Source organism: Hesperophylax consimilis, chromosome 12 (genome assembly GCF_061612785.1).
Source record: "Hesperophylax consimilis isolate HC1 chromosome 12, BYU_Hcon_1.0, whole genome shotgun sequence".
Taxonomy (NCBI): Eukaryota; Metazoa; Arthropoda; class Insecta; order Trichoptera; family Limnephilidae; genus Hesperophylax; species Hesperophylax consimilis.
Window position 1 is genome coordinate 17,479,136 of NC_142847.1, and position 17,292 is coordinate 17,496,427.

The following is a 17,292-nucleotide window of genomic DNA, read 5'->3' on the forward strand; positions in this document are numbered from 1 at the left end:
ACAACATTAATAGCTGGATGGAATATTATGGACTAAAGCCTTAAAAAACTAGAAGAGACGCAGATATAATATATCTCCATAAAATTATCAATGGCCTTATTGATTGTTCGCCTCTTTTTCGTTCCCTTAGTCCCAAGCTTTAGAACTAGAGACAAATAACTTTTTCATCTTCTAAAATGTTCTATTAATCTCAGACAAAACAAAACTTTAAATTCGGAGCTTGTAACTAATAGGGTAAGAATTTTAATGATATTGACATATTTTTGTGTAATTTAGGAACATTTAAAAAAAATTATTGTAATATAAGGAATGTAGATAAATAAATATTTAACAATATTACATTTTAGATCATTGGTTATGTATACCTTATCATAAAAGAGGAGTTCTTGTGCCTGATAAGGGAGCCACGATTCTTACATAAGTATTATGTTATAATAATATTTGTGTAAAGAATATTGATTTTTCAATGTACTGTTTAATTTTAGTTAAAATAAATAATTTATTTGTTCTGATTGGTTGACAATACAGCGAAGTTCAGAAGGGAGATTATTTTAGTTTTTTTATGGCTTGGTAAAGTAATGGTTTTGCATTTGTGTTGTTTTAAAATTAGGTGTAATAAATTGATTTCCATTTCTCATTAGTTTTTAAAATTCATGGTATTCTTTGTTATTTTTTTCTTTGCACATTTTTATAATGGAAACTTGCTTAAGCAAATATAAATATTTAAATATGTCATTGACATTTGGTACTGGAAACAATTTAAAAAGTGATTCTGTTGAGAAGGTAGAATTTTTTTGTAGTATTACTTTTATGAAGATTCTTTGTGAAACTTTTACTTTTTTATATACCTTAAATATAATTAAATAATTATTAATAACATTCTGCAAGTTTTCACGTTGTTGATATGAACCCTGTCCAGTTGCATGTGGTTCATTTTATAAACATTTGCTCAGTTTAGTTGTAGTTTTATACATATATTACTGTTTTTTGGTTTTGTCAGTGAGGATAACATTGATATATTGTCATTTATTTGTGTTCTTATATCCTATGTTATTTTAACTTTATTTAATTTTTACAATTTCGTATTTTTAAGCCACGGGTACTGGACCCTTAGTTTGTTGTTATAATTTTATGTTTACGTGGAAACCTGTAATTAGATTTAATTTGTATTGTTTATAAGTTTATTATTTAAAGATGTAAAAAAATATGTTGGCTTTCCTAAATAAAAAAGCAATAAATTAAAAAAAAAATATTTCTTATTAAATGTCCTTATTCCTAGACAGATGTAACATTGTCATTTAATCAATGGTTGGCACTACTGAACATAAATAAACCACTAACTGCTACCAAAATAACCTATAATGTTAAAAATAAGTCCAATTCCAGTGAAATGGTGGCAATTTGAACAACTCTAGCTGCTAGAGAGAGCAAGCGTAGCATGTTGACTTTGAAATTCCTTTCAATGGCGGCAAATTGAATTTATTTAGTTTTTGGTGGCAGTGTTTTGCACTTTCAGCTAGTGACATCATTTAGGATTTTTTTACCAAACTAGAGGCTAAACATTTCCAACACATATGTAGGTACTATGATGATGATAAAAAAAACGCTTAAGCATAATACATATTATACTATATGAAATTACCAAAGTGGTTTAAAATGTTTACATTTTAAAATTGCAGATATATGTTATAAATATCTTAATATATTCCGCTCAGTTTTAATTGACTAAAAATTAAATATGAACCCTGCAGGGTAAAGTTTGCCCTGACGATAGCTATAGCCAACATCCGTTAAGAGACACAACAAGAAAACGAAGAATCATTAATAGGGTGGGATTATGGAAATGGGTGTAGCAAAAGTTGTTCGGGGGTAAAAAAATCGCACGTGATCCAGAGATCCAGTTCTCACTGAGAACCAACAAAAAATTTCACTACCCATGCTTTAAAAGCATATTGCTGACGATATATAATTAAAAACAAATTTTCCGGGAACTCCAGAAGACAGCACTGGGTCCTTCCATGAATAAGCATGAATGTAATAAATTAATGTTTGACATACCCATCCAGTTGTGTACTCGTACATCTTGTGGTATGGCTTCTCTGCCAAAATATAAACACCAAACAATGGCATACTGGTAAAGTAACACAGTTCTAGACCATGCCAATTTGCGGAGAACAACAGTGTGGCCAAAGTACTGAAAAACGAAGGATCATCATTACAAATTACAATTTTCCTTTTCAAACCATTACATAATTTGGACTGGTTGAAATACTTCTCTGGGCATCCTCTGTGAACGATAAAGCAGTGATGGTGTTTCTAGCGGAGAAAAAAACGTTCATTAAATCAACAGAGGTGCACAACCCGCAAACCTTCGAGACTGTTCGGGCCACCCAATTAAGTAATTAAATATTATTGCGGTAATTCTAAAGAAATTTAGTACAACCGATCTGCTAACACATATTCAAATGACATAGGCAGTCGGCAGATAAGCTATGTAGCTTGTAGCTTAGAAAACTGTTGGTATTACAGAAGTCTGTTTCGCATTTACCGCCTTTACGCTGAATGTCATTATCTTATCATCGTCAAATTGACTCATGGATAGTATGGGTACTATTTTGAGGGTATTATTGGGTTGTATCAGGTAATTTAACATATTAATATAAATAGTTATTTGATAACATACTGAAAGACGGCCAATTGGCAAGTAAACAATAACAAACGACTGTGAATCAAGTCAGTCACCAAGTGACGATGATTTATTAGTAAACATGATAATAATAATTAGAAGTTCATTGTGTAAAACCTTTTTACCGATAGCTCTAACGATCACATCGCTCCTTCTCGCCCCCCGACCCGTTTGCACTGTTTGCTGTCCCCAATACAAAATATATGGATCGGTGGGCTCTCGGTATACCACACTCGGTTTTTGTCGATTCTTTCCCGATCCGTGGGACGACCGTCTAACTTGAGCGCTTTTTGTGGAGTGCGCACAGCGGAGACCGGGGTCACTGATTTTTTTCCTTGAAATTCGAATTTGTAAGTGCATTGAATAAGTTTCCTAGGCATTCCGCCCTACCGCATTTGGATAAAGCTCGGGGAAAAACTTTTAAATCTCCTTATTGGACCGTTTGATGAAGTTTGATGATAATCTTGCAAGATATTGAGTTATTCAATCAAAAATGTCTCTGAATCTTCATAGATCTTAAAAAAGCTTTCAATAGTATTTCTAATGATAAACTTGAAACATGCCTATCAAAAAGATATTAATACAATATCAAAATTCCAAATTGTAATACCAAACAAATGCAAAATAATTAGTGTAACTCGCTCACCAAGCACAAGAACCAATTTCTTCATTGGTGAGATTGCGAACATAAATATATTTTGTAACCATATGTACTTATATAACATCCTGTACCCACTTATATATATTAAATGCCGCCACTGAATAATTCTAATTTGCGTTGTTGGCCGGAAATGTATTTACAAAGCCGTTTACAAACAAATTTTTCGATTTATTTATTGTTTAACAAATGTCGTTGTTAAGTAGAAATTGGCATAATATTTTTTATCAATAGTTCTACTCACCGATATTTGATTGAAATATTTTTGAATAGTTCCCTGTAGATATACCTCCCCATGAAGTATTGGTTGTTCGTATTCCAGAACCTCCAGAAGTCACTATGCCAGGGCGTCCAGTAGATCTCGTACAGAGTCTGAGTGTTGATCGTCTCGAAATCATACTCCAGCTTATCTGCTTCATCCTGTGTTCTACAAAAGAAATGGGTAAAATCAAGAGCATAATAAACAAAAAATCAACAAAAATCTATGGCGTGTCGGGTATGGCGTTATGGCTTCGCGATTACATTACTGTTAGCTACTTCCCAAAGAATCCTTACTTACATATTTTTGAGGTGGCTATAATCTTTGGTGGGTCCATTGCACGGCTCGCTACGGAGGGATTTGGGGTAGGCGCCTACCCCCACGATGCTGACGACGGCTTGCGCCATTAGCAAATGTGTAGTAAGACCTGCCTTCAGCCTTATGAGGTGGAGAAAGTTGAAGTAGTTCTTGTAGAGGAAATGGCTGCTGGCGAACTCGGCGGTCAAGAGGAACTGGACATAACAATAAGAGAGAATTGATGTCGTTTAGAAACAATATGTGTGATCAGAAAAGATGAATTCGAATAAATTGAATCAAAGCATGTACAAATTCCAGTTTGATCAAAAAATGTAATCCCAGGTGTTATTCTCAATAAATCAGGCTGATACCTAAGAGCTAATCCCAAAGAATTTTTTTTCAAGCTATTCAATGTGAAATTGTGTGTAAATTGGCTTGAAAATTTCATTAAGAAATATTATAAATGCTTTATACAGCGAGTAGAAAACATCTTATCCTCCCAAGTATGGGCTGTTTTATAACCTATTTAATCAGGAAGTTTTATTTTGAGTCTATTATTAAGTCTAGAAAAATATACCTCGTATCAGGCCTGTAAAAAAATCCTTTTTGGTATAAAATCTTCTCTTTTTCGAATTTAGTATAATTTAACATAAAAGTTGATGACAAAAAAACTGAGCTTCACAAATAATAATGCATGCTTTTTGCGATATCTTTTTTGTATTAATCGAAACAAGGGGCCGACTTCAAGGTGCGAAAAATTCAACCTCATCGTCACCAACGTAAGAAGTGCGTGATTTCAGTCGGTTCGATCGTACAGTCTTTTAATCATTTGTCAGTTCAGTGAGGCTTTTGGCCTTTTTTTACGCGCTATAATAGGGATATTCCATTTTTAAGACTGTTTGAATTTTTCGGATTCTGCAGAATTGAGAAAATATATTTGATGAAGCCACGTTTTATTTATTCAATTATTTATTAACTAACGCCTTTTTTCGGGGCTTTTACATATAAATATTAAGAAATATACAATATTTATTGTACATAATTGAATTGCTTCATTAACAACATTTTAAATTTGTTTAAAGATAAATTGAAGTTGTCCACTGACTTGGGGTAATTGTTTCCCTCCATTAGTATTCTGGGCAAAGAGGAATACATATGGTAGTTAGTCCCAGAACTTCCGCACTGAAATAAATCCTGACTTCTAGTATTACGTTATGGAATTCGAAAGCTTATCAATTCTAACAATACCGGACTATCAACTAAATCATTTAGAATTTTATATAGAAATACCAACTCATTGAAAATTCTTCTTTTCGTACAACAATAGCATATTCATATTATTTGATAGACTGTTGTAGTTTAAAATAATTACTGGAATACCCTTTTTAAAATTTATAAAACGTAAGAACTTGTTATCTATTCTTTCAACAGCTACTGTACATGTATATTATAATGTGGGTTCCAGAAAGAAGAATTGTACTCAAATTGACTTCTTACGTAGGCAAAATATAACAATTAAATACACATTATATTGTTAAAATTTATGGTTAGCCTAGTTATAAATCCCAACATTTTTAAGCCCTAATTATAGATTTCTGTTATGTTGTTAAGAAAGTAAGATTTGATTGAAAAGTGATGCCTAATTCTGCGATTTGTGTTAATGTCTCAAGAGCATTATTATCAATGTTGTTTTCAAAAATCACTGGATTTTTTATTCGAGAAAATCTATTGAAAAACTATTTGAAATTTTGAGATATTTAAGTAAAGTCTATTTTCATTACACCAAATTATTAATTTGTTGATATTGTAACGAAGAATGTTACAATGGTAAATATTTTGAATAGTTCTATAAATTTTGAGGTCATCAGCAAAAAGTAAGATAGATAGATCATGAAATTTTTTTTTAAGATCATATGTAAACAAGATATACAAGATTGGGCCAAGGTGTGAACCCTGTGGAACTCCACCTGTTGCATTATTTTTTTCCGACAAGGAGGATTTTATTCCAACAATTTGTTGTCTTCCAATAAGATAGCTTTTACACCAGGCTAATATATTGCCACGTATACCAAGCGTTTCTAATTTGCAAATGAGAATTTTATAGGAAACTGTATCAAAGGCTTTACTAAAATCTGTATAGACAGAGTCTACTAGTTTTTTTCTTTAAAATGGATATAAAATTTTCATAAATAGTTAAGTAGGAAAGAGTAACTCTACTTGGCATAAATCTAAACTGGTAAGGTTTTATTCGTGTAAAAAGTTTGTCAAGTATCAGGCTTTCAAAGAGTTTCGGTATAGTGGATTGAATGCATATAGGTCTGTAATTACAAACATCACATTTATCACCCTTTTTGAAAATCGGAGTCAGATAAGTTATTTTCCACTTATGGCAAAAATTCCACTGGATAAAGATAGATTAAAAAGTTTGGTTAATGGAAGATCAATTACTTTGATGCATTCTTTGATAAATATTTTTGGGATATTATCCAGTCCTGCAGATTTGTGGATATCTAAGGATTTAACTTTAGTAATTACTTTAGAAAGACTTTTGGTACACTGAAATATCAAGAGTTTCATCTAGAGTTGTTGTTGGAACAGGAGCATTATTAGAATCTGTTGAATAAAAAAATTTGTAAACAATTTAACAATACCATCAGTATTATTGCTATGGCTGCCATAAAGGTGCATAATACGAGTACTCGGAAATTTAGCATCATCTTCTTTAAGAGATTTTGAGTATTTCCGAAAATAACTAACATTATTTATTATGGAGTTTTGAATTTCACCTATTACGTTATAGTTACGGTAGCAGGTCATTGATATTTTTTACATAAAATTCTTTTATCTTTAAATTCTATGTAATCAGATTTTTTTAATATAATTTATATTCTTTATGTTTAACATATTGCATAGATGACCAATCAGAGGAAATAAGAAAATTACACATTTTCTCGTTATCAGTTTTGAAGAAAGAATAAGTAACTGAAAGGAAGTTTACAAGTATTAACATGCATATTAGAAATAATAACTTCAGTGGAGGATGTTAAGCATCAATGGGCACTAGCGGTTTACTACATTCTTCAATTATTAGTGACTCTAAGTTACATAAACATAAGTCTAGAGTACGATTATTTACATTTGGTATAGCATTTGCCTGATTCCAACCTAGGAATAACACCATGTCTAGAATAATGTGACTCACTTACACTGAAATTATTGTCAATGTTCACCCAGTTCACATTTGTAAGGTTATAAACACCAGCAAGCAAAAATGTTGTACTAGGATTCGTTTTTAATATGGTTTCCACTTCCTCACTATGGCACGTGTATACTTCATTGCTTGAATTTGGTGGGATAGGTATAAATACGGCCCACAATTTATTATTTTTATTTCTGGTAACATTCACTTGCAGGAAGATTTGTTCAAGTTGTTTTTGTTTTGTTATAATTATGTTTGATTTGTTTTTTTACTGATTGCGATTAAAACCCCACAACCTCCGCGTTTAACACTTGTCAATGTATTTCTGTCAAGTCTGTGCACATTATGATTTATGAAACCTAATTCACTAGAATGAATATTTGGTTCTAACAACTGTCACGTTTAATCCGGTGAGCGGAGAAACAACTTTACTTTTGGCTATCTCAGGCCGTCAGCAGATGTGAGGGCTCCAAATAGCACAGAGGTTGGCCGTCTTAGACTTACATTTCTGCCACACTTTTTTTTAAGGTGACACAATACCCTGATAGCGGGGATTTGCCTCGACGCTCACATTTTAATTATTTCTGATGTACGTATTATTAAAATCTTAAATGTTTCTAGAGGGATTCCCAGAGACGCAAGTTATTTATATTTAAGATTAATAAAAAAAGGACTTTATCATTAAATATCTTATGTAAAACGGTTTGCAAATTTATAAAACGTTTTTAAACTAAAAGATGAGCGGGAAGCACCAGATTTTATTTTTGTAAACGATTAATTACTAACTTCGCGAGGAATCCCTCAAAAAGAATTGAGATTTTATAAATATACTCATAAGAATGAATTAAAATATGCCACTCGGAAATATCCAATTTCTGTCCCGCTAAAGCAAACTCCGCCGTACGTACTTGATTACTCTGCAGCGCGCGTAACTGTATTTGTGTGCAGGTGCTCAAGTCCTTACACGGTGATAGTTCAGACACCAGATCACCAGCGGTTAACGTCGTCCTTTATTGTGGTATTGTCAGAAAGCCCGGGAATATCTCCATTCTGCTCGAAATAGAGTTCGCGCGGCGTTATGTGGCTTACAGCCGTGCAGGCCTCGTTGGTACACGGGACGCGAGCACTCGCCAAACTTCTTCTCGGCTTCTCGTCTGAAGAGGGCGTTTAGCCGCGTTTTTCCGGGAACAGTGCGTGCGGCGCCAGGCACAATGGCGGGCAAAGGAACTATTATTACAATATTTTAACGGATTTACCAACATAGTATTTGTAACATAACACCACGTTTTAGAAAGTAGTACAAATTCATGCTCGAACATTGGTAGTGTAGACATAAAAACGTTTAATTTTGTTTAAAGGCCTCTGACATTTTGGCAGTAGAGCTTGTGATTATTTGGTTGGTGTTTTTTAGAGTTTTTTAATGTCATAAAAAAATATTTTCTTTTCTTCAGCTTCATTTTTTCTCAAATTTACTGAGCATTAATTACTCCAAGCTTAATGGTCAGTTGGCAATTTTAATTTCAGTTTATCATTAATTTTTTTGCAGTTAATGGAATAAATGTTGTTTTGACAGCTTACATTGTCATGTGCTTCGAAACATCGAGTGCAAGCTTTTTCACTTCTGCAGTCTTGTGCTTTGTGCATATAGACATTGCACTTGTAACAGTTTAGAAGTGAAATTTTGTCGAAAACCCGAAATCTATCCCATCTAATATTAAGCTTACCTTTTTGTATTTTGTCGTAAGTTTTTCCATCGACTTCCGTGAAAATGGTGTACTTAATGTCACCTCGTTTAGTTTTCACTTTTTTTATATATTTTATCTCAATTTTTGCTTCATCCGTTTTCAGATAATCATTTTTCATCTTGATTTTTGAAAAAATTTCATTCTGGAGTGTATTTATCCGATTAACGAATAATTTTAAGTTTGGGATTCTTAGGTTTTGGTGTATTGGCATCAAATTTTTTTCCATCTTTGAAATTATTTGTTTTTACATTTTTTTGTTGCAGCTACATTCTTGCACTCTACTATTACTGCCCCATGTTTGAAGTTTTTAATTCCGGTAACACCAAAATTTACAGGATCTATGTTTTGTTTTATTTTATCCTAAGTTACAGTATTTTTTTGATCCCTATCTTTCGGTTTAATGATGACGATAGGTTCATGTTTTTTAAATTCAGATGATTTTTCATTTGTTTTACCATATTTCATTATTTCAGCGTACAATATAAATTCAACATTTAATTTAAGGTCTTCAATGTTCCTATCAATTTTAGATAACGACTGATACAATCTGTTTAGTCCCTCATCTTCTTTGGTTGTTGGTGTCTTACATTCATGAACCATGGCCTCGAAATGATTCAATATTTCACACATTATCTCTGTTAGAGAGGTTTTTTGATCTTCTGACAAGATATTAGAGGTTAATGTTTTGTTAAAATTTTTCATTACAATTTTTGCATTTTTAAGTCTCTCTTCCGGAGTTAGGGAAGATATTTTAAATTATTTAAAAATCTTTGTAAAATTCGTAATTTTTCTGTGGATACTTTATATTCACTTCACATTACAATAAACGTGATTAAGTATAATATGATGAATATGTATGTGTTGAAAAATTAAGTGATAAAAATGTTTCGTTTGAGTTATCTGGTCACCGGTTTGCATTTAAGAGTTTTAAAATCGGTGTTTAGTAAATAGTCCATGTCGAAATAAATATTTATGTGGTCTATGGTTGCGTCTGACGTCACAATAACAATTGTCTTTATGCACTTCAAATTAAATATTTAAAATCAAGATATATAGCTGATCCCCTAGAATAGAAGCTAATAGGCAATAAGGAATAAGAATTAAGTGTTTTTATTTAAGTCGTTTTCTTGGTTAAATTCATTCTATAGGTTTTAATATTTTTAAGCCCGCCAAAACGATCGGAATCTGAGCGGTAAGAAGCGGTGCGCTACGTCATCAGTGCGCTGAACGTCCTGTAGTTAATCTAAGCGGCAAGAAGCGGTGCGCTACGTCATCAGTGCGCTGAACGTCCTGTAGTTAATCTGAGCGGTAAGAAGCGGTGCGCTACATCATCAGTGCGCTGAACGTCTTGTAGTTAATCTAAGCGGCAAGAAGCGGTGCGCTACGTTATCAGTGCGCTGAACGTCCTGTAGTTAATTTGAGCGGTAAGAAGCGGTGCGCTACGTCATCAGTGTGCTGAACGTCCTGTAGTTAATGCATTTCTTATGAGATTATTTTTATTCTTCAGTAAAAATTCCATTTTTTATCAATGTTTACCGTCTACCATAAGGGTATTTTTTAATTGAAAAATTTCATACGGAAATAAATTGTTTACGTTAAAAGTCTTTTACGTTCAAAGTGTTTACGTGTTTACTTTGTTGTTTTAAGTGTTTACATTAAAATTTATTATACAAGCGAAAAAGCATCGCTAGACAAAGCCCGCACACTGAAGTGTACACGGCACGGAGGAACTCTTCCTTCCTCCGTGCCACACGGTATCATCGATGTACCTACGTAGCTCACGCCCCTCGGTTGTTGCGGGGGTTGTCGCTGTGTTTGTCACTGCTTTTACGTAAATTCGAAATGAGTTCCAACTTACTAATTTTTCCAAAAACGTTAAATTTGCATGTAGGTGATTTAAGTTTGGTGGCGCTAATTATTTGAGTTGCATTATATTAAGGAATAGCTTCAATTTACCGCTTTTAATTCAACAAAACTTTCTATAATGTCAGGATGTAAGTTAAAATAATCAATAAAACTAAAAACACAACCCCAAATTATCTCAAAAACTCAAATCAACGTGCCTAACTACACATTCAAACCTGTATAGCCACCTCTTCCTCTTATTATCATAGTACGCATGTAACTAGTATACTCCTATTCGCGTATTTAGATGAATCCTTCCCAAGAAAAAAGGGCATCGAAAAGAAAACTATCCTAAATGGTTTTCGCGCGAAATTATTGGGGACATAAAGATGAAGCGCATACACCACCGGCGGTGGAGACAATCAGGTTTGGAAAGTGAACACGAGTTATTTAAAACTTATTGTACTAGAATTAAACGCAATATTTCAATAGCCCACAAAACTTATATTTCGGAGGTAGAGAATAACGTGAAAAACGATCCGAAATCATTCTGGAAATATATTTCTGACAAGAAACGTGACAGAGGTTTCTTAAGTCATGTTAATCTGAATGATAGCACACACAAAGGATCCGACATACCAGAAGCCTTCGCAAAGTATTTTCAATCCGTCTATAATTCAAAAAAAGTTATTTTGAATCTTATTTGCCAAGACAGACTGGATCAACAAATGCTCAAAATATATCTATTCATAGCGTTGAAATTGTAGATTTCGTTTTAGCAGTAAAGAAATTGAAACCAAAAACATCGTATGGTCCTGATTTCATTCCACCCTTTGTTATTAAGGGATGTTCTGAACCATTATGTAAGCCACTTCTATATATATTTAATCTTACGGTTAAAAACGGAATTTTTCCTAAGTTATGGAAGCTGTCGAAAGTCACCCCTTTACACAAAGATGGCGACAAGTATCAAACAACTAACTACCGTCCTATAGCGATTCTCTCCGCACCTGCTAAACTATTAAATATTAAATAAATACAGTGTCCCTACATTGAGCGCACTGCTCAGATAAAGTACCTCGGCCTCACCATTGATCCATACCTCAAATGGAATCTTCACACTCAAATAATTGCAACCAAGATAAGAAAAACCATGCACTTCTTCAGAACGATACGAAACTTCCTCAACTCACAATACTTGAAAATGGTTTATTTTGCACTCTGTCAATCTATTATTGAGTATGGTATCATAGCGTGGGGAGGTGGAACTTCATCTGCACTAGACCCAATCATAAAGGCACAGAAAACTATTATAAAAATAATTCTTAGGCTTCCTCTAATAACTGACTCGAACTTAATCTTTAATATTTTGAATGTGTTTGATGTTCGGCAGACATACGCAAAAACAATACTCACTCACCTATACACAAATATACATACATACTATGAAAAAAGATCTCATACTCGCTGTACTCGAAGCAATAACAAAGACTTACTTCAAATTCCTGTAACGCACACTACTTTTGGTCAACGGAATTTTAGATATCTTGCGACAAGACTTTACAACATTCTTCCTGATAAAATTAAAACATGTCATTCACAAAAAAATTTCAAGGATAGCGTAAAAATTTGGATCAAAAGTAATGAAAGGGCCTTTACCGGCGCACTAATCCAAATTCGCAGTTTTTGATGTAACCTAATTATTGTATGTATTTTCATATAATTATAGGTATATTATTACGACTATAAACGAACTTGGTAAATGATGTATTGATATTGATGCTACCTAACTATTGAGTGTTCGTATTTTTATATATTTGTAGGTACGTTATAGTACTATAAATAAACTTGGTAGATAGCTGCCTCAACACAGGCTAAGCCTAGTGAGGCGGGCTATGATAAACATTAACATTTCTATTATTTACATTATAATAAGAACCCTCAACTTTTTGTAATTTTTTTATGTATTCTAGATATTTACATGTTCATAGTTGCAAATTTATTGAATAAAGATATTATTATTATTATTATTATTGGAAACAATTATCCAAAAATATGTTTATGCCAAAGTTGAACCATTCTTGATCGAACAACAACATGGATTTAGACATGGCCGATCAACCACTACAAATTTAATGGTATTTACAGATTACTTGTCGAGAGTACTCAATAACAACGAGCAAGTTGACGCATCTTACCATGACTTTGCAAAGGCTTTTGATAGAGTTGAACACTTAGTGCTTCTAAATAGGCTCGAAGAAATTGGTTTTTCGGAAAACTTATTGAAACTCTTTTGTAACTATTTGAGTGAAAGAGAACAATTCGTGTCCTATGGTGAGTTCAACTCTAATGCATATCCTACAAATTCTGGTGTGCCGCAGGGATCCAATTTAGGACAGCTATTGTTTTTAATTTTTATAAACAATATTCGGGGAAAGATTAAATTTGTCCGTTTTCTACTTTTCGTCGATGACATCAAACTTTTTCTGAGAATAAGATCGATAGAAGACTGTAGAAAGCTCCAGGAAGATATCGATGCAATTATTGACTGGAGTATTGATAACAAACTTGGGTTCAACTTCCGAAAATGTTCAGTGATGTGTTTTACAAGGGCACACAAGACCATATATTTTAATTACAAAATGAAAGATACGTCACTGAAGCCCATGGTGACTTGCAAGGACTTAGGAATTGTGTAAGACATTCGCTTAACATTTCACGCTCATATTGAAAAGATCTGTAAATCAGCCACTAAGATGTTGGGTTTCGTCATACACAATTCGAAAGACTTGACCAACCTTGCAATAATAAGGCTGCTTTACTTTAGCTTAGTGCGTAGCATTCTCGAGAATGGATCTCAGGTATGGGGGCCAGAGGATACTGTCAATGTACTAATGGTCGAGAAGATACAAAAAAAGTTTTTACGATACCTCTACATGAGAGAGTTTGGTTATTACCCATGGCTGTTTCCAACAGCATTTATCTTGGGAATGCTGGGTGTATGCAGCCTTAGTTCCAGAATGGATGTTGCATTACTCCTGATGGCGTATAAACTACTAAACGGTTTAGTATCAATACCAGACATTCTGGCTAAAATAGGATTTTATGTCCCGGATAATTTTGCGCGAGGCCGCCAACACAGGCTTTTGATTCTTCCTAGGTGCAGAACTAATTTACCAATGGCGATGCCCTTGGGAAGAATCACTAGGTTAATTAACTGCCTCGCAGGAAATGTGGATATTTTCCACATGTCCTACAACGTATTTAAACGTGAAATATTATTATTCAATACTCAAAATTGTAAATCTAAATTTGAAACTTTTTTCTTTGTCCCACTTGTAAATGTACCCATTTGTTATTCACTTTTTTGTAAATGTTAATTATCGATATTGCAATGTTCTGGTTCATACTGTTTTTGCAAATAAACAATAAATAAACAGAAAAAGATGTTTAACGTTGTACAAACTTAACACGGAGTACATTTGACATCAGATTTCGTTTTACAAATCATGGTTCGTAAACACAGTAAACCTTTTAAGTCATTTTTCAAGAACGATGTTTAATTTTGTTTTTTTTTTTAAATTTTAGTGTTCTTTTGTTTTCTTTTACCATTATCTCTCTTCAAATTGTCTAACTCTCCAATAAATAGCTTATGACAAAGGGTTCTCGTATTATTAATATTGAAAAAGGAAAAGATTGACATGACAAGGAGTGCAACATTTAACAAATTACTTATTAAATCTGAAAGTATAAATATATAATACAGTTAAAATCGGTGTTTTTGATCAACATCCACGACCACCTCAACTGATCCTCAACCACCTACTAAAAGTAAACGTCAGACGCGTATTTGAATACTTCCTTAATAATCAAACAAAAAGGGTGGTAAAAAGTTAAGTGGATCACTACAATGAAACTACTGTGAAATACTGAAATACATTCTCTTTTTTTCCACCTGAATGAACCATAACAGTGTTTTGAAAAAAAAACAAAAACGGCGTAAACAAAGTTCGCAGCTTATCTCTCTCAAATAAACAAACGCTGCTGTCGTACGTACAACCAATTGCTGAAAGAAGAAAAAATTAAAGCAGTGATCAATTCACACTTTCGGTGTTGACAAAAAGTTTAAAAAAATCACAAAAACATTGATAATACAAGTGCGACAATAAATACGTAAACCTTTACACACGTATATCATAGTTATAACTCGCCGAATTGGACATAGGTGCCGTGGTTCTGTGGTCTAACGCGCCGACCGCTTTTTAAAGTAGGCTATCAAATTAGGCTATATCTCGGTTCGATCTCAGACAGGCAAAAACTTTTTTATTTTAAATTTTCATATTACATGTTACACACCAAGCACAACAATAGAGTAGTCATCTGCCTCGTGATTGGTCAATTGTGTTGTCACTTTTGACGAATCTTAAATCTTTCTCTACACGAATAATTAATAAGCTTAATAACTTAAACTACTTGAAAAAAGATTACAGTGACTACTTAAACTATTGGAACTGAAGGCAAAATAACTAAATTTAACTTTACTAAAGTGACATCTCTCTACCAAATCATAAGCACAAAATTAAAATTTAAAATTAAATTCAATAATCTTAAATTACATGAGCTTTTGCTCTCTAAGAAAAGAGAAGTCAAGTACGAAACATTCAACTATAACGGAGCTAGATATCACAGACGCAAACGGCATTGAAATAATCGTAAATAATAACAAATATGTATTTTAGCCACAGACATAGGAATTAATAGACGAGAAGATAATGGCGAGGGGTAAAATCAACTGTTGAAGAACGAAGGGAGTAAGGCTGACTGTGATTCGTCAATAAATCAATCTGACAGTAAATAGGCATCTCGCATTATAATATCACCATTTACTTCTTAAAAGTAAAATCTGCTTTTGAATGAATAGACATTTTTACATGGGAGCGCAAATTACTCGCCACGTTATGAACAAATTTGCAAAGTCCAAATTCGGCAAAAAAATTCGGTTCTATTTTCAGAGTCGAATATTTCGTTTAAGTATTTAGTTAAGACACTTTTATAAATGTTCATAATTTACTTCCCAGCAACCAACCAGCTTTGTGTTTCGCGTCCAGACCTTTTTTCGATGTGATAGTATATGTTTCTAAAACTGATCTATATTATACGATGTGAATATGCTCAAAATAAAGTAAAATAATGCTTATATATGGAATGTAATACGACAATTGGGTTTATTCTCTTTTTCAAATCTATTTTTACAAGTTTTCATAGTACAAGTCAACATTTTGCCGTGTTATTTCGTAAAATGAACCGATGATGCCTCGACCATAGTTCGCACAAGAATGATGACGTCACATTTTCAAATTTCACTTGAGGCCATACGCGAGCACAGCCGGCTCCAATGGAACCGGTATGGGGAGTGGGGATAATACGCTTTTAATCACTTAGGGCAGGTCTACTAATATTCATATGTCTATGATTTTAGCTATATACCGATCACCTTCTACAAAAAAAATATTTCCCTTTCTGAGGTCCCTAGACAGTCAAGTAACCAAAATGAAAAAAACAAAAAAATATCTTTAAATATTGAAGACAATATTAGTGATTTTTAAACGCAAATCTGAAACAGAAAAATCAGAAAAGGAAACGGTCACATCTGGGACGCGAACCCAGGACCCTTGTCTTTCCGGGACAATGCTCTACCAACTGCGCTAATGGGACCCTATCCTCATCGGTCACTTTTAACTGTATCATACTTCGAATAAGAACTACCAACGTTGTCTTCATTTTTTCACCGCACATTTTTATTGGCAACTATCTTTATGTATGATCGCAAGATTCAACCCAGTTTCAACCCAACCCAGATTCAACCCATTCGTGTCCCAGATGTGACCGTTTCCTTTTCTGATTTTTCTGTTTCAGATTTGCGTTTAAAAATCACTAATATTGTCTTCAATATTTAAATATTATAATTTGAGGTTTTACTCAATAAGTTATTCCGAAAAATAATAATTCATTTCTAGACTTGCAGAAAAAGTCAATAGATGTCGCACATTAAAAATAAAAACAATAAGATAGGTTTATCTATAAGACGCTGTCTAGGATTGCATTTAGTTCGGGTTGAATCTTGCGATCATACATAAAGATAGTTGCCAATAAAAATGTGCGGTGAAAAAATGAAGACAACGTTGGTAGTTCTTATTCGAAGTATGATACAGTTAAAAGTGACCGAAGAGGATAGGGTCCCATTAGCGCAGTTGGTAGAGCATTGTCCCGGAAAGACGAGGGTCCTGGGTTCGTGTCCCAGATGTGACCTTTCCTTTTCTGATTTTTCTGTTTCAGATTTGCGTTTAAAAATCACTAATATTGTCTTCAATATTTAAATATTATAATTTGAGGTTTTACTCAATAAGTTATTCCGAAAAATAATAAAAAAATATCTGCTTAGTAGGAGATATGAATATTAACATTTTAGCAAATAAAAAACATCCACAAATTAACGATTACCTTTTGTTGTTCCATGGACTCTTTAGCACCATAAATGAACCCACAAAATTCAACTTTAAACAAAATAACCTATTACCCACTCAAACTTGTATTGACCACATT

The 17,292-nt window shown here is 33.2% G+C and overlaps 1 protein-coding gene across 1 annotated transcript in view; it reads right to left on the reverse strand.

Annotated features, from left to right (window-relative positions):
- Positions 1-1,135: 1,135 nt before the first annotated feature.
- Positions 1,136-17,292, reverse strand: part of LOC149419247 (membrane-bound acylglycerophosphatidylinositol O-acyltransferase frj-like) — a 31,814-nt gene continuing 15,657 nt past the window's right edge. The window contains exons 3-6 of the mRNA XM_089637957.1: positions 3,904-4,115; positions 3,634-3,771; positions 2,059-2,194; positions 1,136-1,147 (exon numbers count right to left, since the gene is read on the reverse strand). Of these exons, the coding sequence (XP_089494083.1) occupies positions 1,136-1,147; positions 2,059-2,194; positions 3,634-3,771; positions 3,904-4,115 (498 nt within the window). The remainder of the gene's footprint in view (positions 1,148-2,058; positions 2,195-3,633; positions 3,772-3,903; positions 4,116-17,292) is intronic.